The 7,346-nt window shown below is 36.8% G+C and overlaps 1 protein-coding gene across 4 annotated transcripts in view; it reads left to right on the forward strand.

Annotated features, from left to right (window-relative positions):
- The first annotated feature begins 2,184 nt into the window (after positions 1-2,184).
- Positions 2,185-7,346, forward strand: part of LOC105461929 (autophagy-related protein 2 homolog B) — an 11,619-nt gene continuing 6,457 nt past the window's right edge. For 2 of the 4 annotated variants that reach the window (XM_011708454.1, XM_011708471.1), the window contains exons 1-9: positions 2,185-2,904; positions 3,932-4,244; positions 4,329-4,639; positions 4,732-4,917; positions 5,091-5,315; positions 5,394-5,869; positions 6,501-6,803; positions 6,968-7,085; positions 7,193-7,293. In XM_011708454.1, coding sequence (XP_011706756.1) covers positions 2,734-2,904; positions 3,932-4,244; positions 4,329-4,639; positions 4,732-4,917; positions 5,091-5,315; positions 5,394-5,869; positions 6,501-6,803; positions 6,968-7,085; positions 7,193-7,293 — 2,204 coding nt within the window. In that variant the 5' untranslated portion in view covers positions 2,185-2,733. Of the gene's footprint in view, positions 2,905-2,941; positions 3,064-3,931; positions 4,245-4,328; positions 4,640-4,731; positions 4,918-5,090; positions 5,316-5,393; positions 5,870-6,500; positions 6,804-6,967; positions 7,086-7,192; positions 7,294-7,346 lie in introns of those variants that run through there. The other 2 variants (XM_011708459.1, XM_011708465.1) reach the window with 2 other exon arrangements.

Genomic DNA, 7,346 nt, shown 5'->3' on the forward strand with positions numbered 1-7,346 from the left:
TTTTCACCGAGTTATTCAACGTTGAAGCAATAAGGACCATTTTTGCTTTAACGTTGAATAACTCGGTGAAAAAAAATCGTACAACGCTCAACAAAAAAGCAAATTAAAGGTAAAGATTCACTATTTCGAATGTAAACTGCATTTGCATGCGATTTTTAATTCGCGCCATGGAACTTGTTAAAGTTCGTAAAAAATTTTGGATCGAGTCTCCTTTTCTATCCGTGTAATTCCATGAAAGATCAGTAGGATCTTGTTTTCTAAAGTACCGATTTGAAAAGTTAAGATTTCAAGCTGACAAGTAAAATGCTTTTTTAAACATCTCGATATGATCATTTTTGACGAAGTAACACTCTCTTGAATTTTGTCTATTTTTGGAAGGTAGAATAAGTGATGCTTTAATTTTGTTGAAAAGTGTATTATGTTTCTTACCGCGGCGTTAGAACTATGTTGTAATTTTATTTTATAATTTAAATTGAAGTTCTTTATTTATTCACGCCCCGATAACGGCGTAGGCTTGTATAGGCAAAATATCGTAAATTTTTGAATTATTTGAGGCCGTATTATATATATGTATAGTTTTCTATAAAGTTTAAGTATTATTTATTAAGTCAATTAGTCACAAATTAAGTTAGTTTCGTATATTGATATTTATAAACGGGGCCATCGAACGTGCCGTGCCTGAGCGCGCGAAGTTCAGCTGCTATAATATTGGTTAACTTAAATCGTTTATAACTTGAAAAATATTATAGCTTCGACATTTTTGTATTAGGATTTTCGACTCAAATTATCTCAGGAACACGTTTTTAAAAGGAACTGCGGTAGAAGTGGGACACCCTGTATATCAGTATACAGGATTGGGCATATTTCAAATACTTATTGTATTTAAAATACAATTTGTATATTTTATTCTTTGTATTTCAAAAAAGTTATTCGCAATGTATTTTGTATTTCAAATACAATTTCAATCTATTTTGTATTTGAAATACTAAAGAAATTATATTGATAAAAATTCTTGACAACAATTATAATATATATATAGTAACTTTAAAATTTTTTCATATGACAATTAAGCGACACTAATTATTTTCGTCAAGTTTTCGCAAGCAATATCAAGTCATCAAAATAAAATTTCATAATCTCACATTAGTAAATGGATTTCTCGTACGGTTGATACAGGATAATATAGGATTGTTATAAAGAGTGTAATTAGAGAGTAAAATAACTTTTCTTTCTCTAAAAGTGGAGAGGGGACTGTTGGAGGGGGGAGCTTAACATTATATATTATTGTAATTAAAAAGTATATATAAAAGATTAAATTAAAAAGTACTTTGTATTTTAAATAAAAAGTAAAAGTATTTTGTATTTTGTATTTCAAATCAAAAGATTAAAAGTATTTTGTATTTTGTATTTCAAATCGAAAGATTGAAAGTATTTTATATTTTGTTATTCATCAAATACTAAGATTGCCAGTGTATTAATTTGTATTTTAGTATTTTAAGAGGATCCTAAACCCATAGATCAAACTCCAAAAATCCGCTGTTTTACCGACAATTTGTAAGTATGTATATGCGTGCGATATTGATGTAGTAGTGTGTAGTGATGTTTATTACCACATCAATATATCTCACGCATACATATACACGAATTTGTAAGATACAAATGTATTTTTATTTAGGCTTCTAAATTTGATTTTAACGACTCACTTATATTCATTTTTTTATTGTACATTTGGCTCTGCCTTTATTTCGAGCATATAACCTGCCTAACTTTTTCACGAAGTAAACGTTTTGGTAAATTGATAGCATTAGTGATCGCCATGTTGAGGTTAAAATAGATAACGAAATCTGTAATTTCGTAATTTTTTCCTGTTTTTGGTACAAAACACACCAGAGCCAGATGCATTAGCATGTGTGTTTTAATCGTGGAAAAGGAAATTTTATTCTATGCGATTAATACGAAGTATTTTGTATCCAACAAAAATGGTATTTTTGTCGATAAAACAGACGGCTTTAGCATCCTCTTAAATACTTTAATGATGTATTTTGCACAGTCCTATCAGCTGCATATGAATCGCGCGACAATCTGAATCATCTGATAGTGCGATGAAAACATTGGCATGTGTTTAGCAAATATAAAGCAAATCAGTGTTCTTTTTTAATACGATTGGAATTCTTACCTCTTTAATTCTTTGCTGGTCGATTCAAAGTGTGGAAACCAAGATCATGAAGAATCAATTAGCTGGAGCGCTCGGCGCTCCCTGTTTTATCTACCGAACGCTCCCATTGAAGTATACCGAAGATGTTGTAAGTATATAAATTTTCAGTACTCTGGCACAGGGTATATCGGAGCGCTGGCAGTGCTGGCACGGCCGCCGGAGAATCGTCGGAGCAGCGCCGCGCGAATGCGCGATCTCAATCGACAGACGGAAACCGTTCGAGAAGCACCTCGAGAAGGCTAGTTGTGTCGTGTATTGTGTGCCGAGAGCGTCATGGACGCGAGCGGTGCGCGTGTCGGGGGATGCGATTCGCTCGTGTAGGATCGTCCGCCAACGCTCCTGAAACGCCCGAGTTCGCGCGCCGAGGGTTTCGGTCGAGGGTATGCCTCGCGACAACGTGCCTGGCGCGACGAGATGATACCCCAACGCTCCACGCGACTCGCCGGAATTCACCTCGGGATAGGGATCGCGTAACGTGCGCGCGGACAACGGGCTGACTCGACCGCGCGCGGGGCGAGATGAGCAAGATGTCTTGGCTCGGATGGTCGGCGGACATCAAGAAGCGGGCCTGCAGGTACCTGCTGCAGCGTTATCTCGGCCAGTTCCTCGAGGAGCTCACGCTGGATCAACTGACCGTCGATCTCTACAATGGCACGGGACGAGTCATCAATGTCAGCCTCGACGTGCAAGTACGCAATTAACATGCTCTCCTTTGTCTCACGGATTCATCCATACGATTCCCTTCCTCGACGGTAAAATAAACTCTACAAAGGGATCGCATCGTCGCGTTCATTCAATAAATAGCGCGCACATTCCTGTCACGCGGAGCACCGTAGTAAAGTACATACGTATGTATTTACGTCGCTGGCGAATATCTCGTATTCGCGTTGCGAATTTAAAACAGCTGATCGTGATTTAATACTCGAGTATCTCGGCAAAATATTATTGTTCATCGGTATACGCGATGACTAATCGCAGTTTTTTTAATGTTTTCTCTAATAATCGCTACAAAATATGACAGGGTGAGAATGAAGATTGGTTTATGACATATTAATTTACGGCTAATCTAAAAAATAAATTAACATATAGAATTAACCTCGCGTGTAGGTGGGTGAATACAGGTGAATATGCGTGCGTGTGTGTGCGCGCACGCGCGCGCACATGTAATACGCGTGTCAATATATAGATACGGCTGATAGGAGGTTAATTAATAAATAGCACATGTGCAAAATAACATATTTATTCGTTTGATTTCTATATTTTTTTGTCATATCTTTAACATCCATTCAAGTCTATTTTTTCGATCGCGTTTTAGCCTCTCTGAAAAATATTTTCTTTTTTTTTTTTAGTTTTGTTTACAGCTAAGTAATAAATATATATTTATTACACGTTAAACATTGTAACAATAAATTATAATAAATCGTTAAGCACAGTTGATTGCACGCAACTTGCGCATAAATTAATCCACAGTAAAGTACTACGGCATTCTGGATGTTAATAAATGCTAATTTATTACAGACTATTTTTTCCGATATTTCCTAACGCGATCGAATATAATAGTTTCGCTACTCGCGAAATGGGAACGTCGATTTTTCTTACTTGCGCATTATTCCTAAATAACGGCTGTTTATTTAACAATTATTATTCTTTTTTTTTTTAGTCTTTGTAATTGAGAGATATATCTGTAAAGGAATAAATGACGATTTATTGTGACAGGCGCTCAACGAGATGGGGGAGCAACAACATCTCCCATTGGAATTCGTTGACGGCTTCATAATGGAGATATCCCTTAGTGTACCATGGTCGACGTTGCTCACTCAAGCGAGTTACGTGGAAGTAAAGGGTCTCAGGCTCACGGTACAACCGCGACAAAGAGTCGAAACTGGAACTTCGATGTTCGAATCTATGTGGAGTTCCATGACATCCAGCATGCAACTCGCTCAGGAGTGTCTGCAGCAAGACGCGGCCAATGCGGGGAACGCTCAACCCTTAGAGGCGGTGGAAATGTTTGCACAGACTATAGATTCGAGTAGGATATACACTTGATTTAAATTGCACTACCGTACTCTTTCAAGTCCAAAAGGCTAGATTCTTTATCGGTTGTGTGTCTCAGTTTTGTCTAGGATTAAAGTGAGATTTATCGATACTGTGATACGCTTGGAGCACGTACCTTTGAACTCTTCCACGGGGGTAGCGGTCGAGGTGTGGATACAAAATCTGGAATATTCCGACGAGGCGGGATTGGATCCCAGTAATACGTCGCTGGACCCCGACGAATCCGCGAAGGCGTACATCATTTCGGCGTTCTCCACTAAGCGATTTTACATGGAGGGAGTGACTTTTCACACCGACGAATTTCCCTCGCGCGCAAGAACGTTTTCCAGAAGTATGCTGGCCAGTACGTGCTCTACTCCCGATTCTAAGGTAAACAGATGATGATCGATTTCCGATCGGGCAATACCGCGAATGAAGGAGAAACAATTCTCAAAAATTTAACTTCCCATTTCCTGCGACAGCAGAACTCGGACAGTCTGTTCATCTCCGCACAAATGTCTCCTACGCAGAGCATTCTGCATACACCGCCAGACGGAAATGCTGTTAACAACTCGAACGAATCAAGTCCCATCGTGTTTGCTAAGCTAGCAGGTAGACAAGAAGTGAGATTAAAAATGAAACAAGGAGAGGGAATATCGGGACCAAAGGTGAGGCATAAAAACATAAATTCATGATAAAAACAAATTCATCTCACAAATTAGTTTCAGCTCTCTCTTTCTTTCAAGAAATGTATTCATCCTAAAAATATACAGTAATACATTTTTTTCCCACCCAGATATTTATAGTCTTTTAACATGAAGGAAAATGATGTATATTTCAGGTAGAACTGGAAATTACTCTAGGATCGCTTACTTTGTTCCTGAGTCCTAGGCAGCTTCACGTTTTATTAGAATTAGCGCATGGCCTAGCATCTCCAGATCTAGAAGACGTCAGTAATGTTGTTCCGAGGAGATACACGGAGAAGCCTATGGCTAGCAGCGATTTTAATCGTATAGAACGCGAGCTTATACATCAGACACATCCTATGCAAGATTTGAAAACTACAGTACGGAAATTTATTGACGCTTTAAAGCACCCACTATTTCTATGCTTCTTGTATTTACATAGAAGTATTATATTATAGGATCTACGATACGCTCAAGGATGGTCCACTGGATCCGTGGACGAGTCTGATAACGAGGACGAATTTCTACCAATGAAATTGCCGGGCGGCTCTTCGTCGATGTGCGATTCGATCACAAGCAATAATTTCAGTATGGAGGGCAGCATATCGGCCAGCAGCATCAGTTCGAAAAGTTCGGCAACAAATCTGCCGAGACACAATAGACACAGACATAACATAGACAACGACACATCCGCCGAGACTACCCAATTTCACATAAGGATATCTTCCGTCGCTCTAGTTCTGTTGCACGAAGATATACTGACGCCGTGCGTGGAGCAACTCGGTCTAACTTCTAGCAGTGTAAGACAGATGAAAAACGCGGCAAAGGAGTTTTTCAGGCAATTAGGAGCATTTGCTATGGGCGGTTACGGAAGTAAAGATTTTGATACGGCGTCAAAATCACTCACAGAGGCTTGTCGACTTAGTCATATTAGGTACGTTGATAAACTGATATTAGATATTTATAGGATATTAGTAGTTAAAGTCAAGGGTTGGGAAAGTTACTTTGTAAAAGTAACTAGTTACAATTTTTGTCTCTCAAAAAGTAACTAGTTATTGTTACAAATACCGACTCTGAAAAGTAACATGTTACAGTTACTCAAAGAGTAATGAATCGTTACTTTTCGGTTACTTCTAATAGAACCATTAGCATTATAAAAAAAGACTGGTTTACATTTACATATTATATAATTTTATTTAAAAAAGAAAACTAATGCGCGTATTTATAAATATGAGCATTTAAATATATCGTATAATTACAATCAACATTACGATTAGGTGATTGAGCGAAAGTGTTGCATAATTTTGAGATCCATGAAAGTGACGATTTAATATATATAAAATAACTGTAAAAGTAACTATTAAATTATTTACTAGTTACTTAAAAAAATCTAAGTTAAGTTACAGTTACATATGGAAAGAAAGTAACGAAGTTAAGTTTATTGTATTATAACGAAGTTACAGTTATTGAAAAAAAAAGTAACTGTAATTGTAACTTTGTTACAAGTAACGAGTTACTTCCCAACCCCCTGGTTAAAGTTAACTAAAAGTCTCGATTGATTATAGATTACTAGCTGCACCACTAGTAGTCGAGGGCAGTGAAAAGACTACTAATCAGCACTCCGCGTTATCAGGAAGCTTGACCTTAGCTAGTTTGGAAATTGTAGAGTGTCTGGTTGACTCCAACAACCCTAGCTCGTATAGGACACCATCGATGGAATTCGTCGAGCTATTAGCGTTTACAAAAGAGAATACGACTAATATCGGATTTTCCAATAAAACTGACTTCAGAATGAGATTTAAATATACGCAAAAGGCTGTTCGACATACTCACATGACGAAATTTGCACATCCACGCACGGACTTCGAGTAAGATCTTTACTTTTAAATTAAGCGACGTAACATTTTTACAAAATATTTCATTCGATTTATATAGGCTATTTAAAAATCCTAAAAAGATATTAATCAATTTTATCGATTAATAATAAATTACAAGTGATTTTAAATATTTTAATATTGTTTTAATTTTTCAGCATTCAAATGGAACCCTGCAGAGGCGAAGTAGATATTACTATTGTAGACAGAATATCTGCTATCCTTAATCCGCAGCCGATATGTACTTACAATCCTGTAATAAATGCTAGAGATGCTGTAAGTTATTAAGAAATCTGTACAGATTTTCTCAAAAATATTTGTGACACGTTTTTTTTTTTATATAATCCTATTTCAATCGACGGATTATTAAAAATATTTTTCAGAACCAACAGACATTATTTGATCAAGCTGTGGACAGTACGACACTGCCAGATTCTAGAATAGACGTTAAAATCTCTTCATCATCGTGTACGATTAAATTAAGGTATTACATCAAACAAAGCAATGGTATTTCATATATATATATATATATATATA

Source organism: Wasmannia auropunctata, unplaced genomic scaffold (genome assembly GCF_000956235.1).
Source record: "Wasmannia auropunctata unplaced genomic scaffold, wasmannia.A_1.0 LD336099.1, whole genome shotgun sequence".
Classification (NCBI taxonomy): Eukaryota; Metazoa; Arthropoda; class Insecta; order Hymenoptera; family Formicidae; genus Wasmannia; species Wasmannia auropunctata.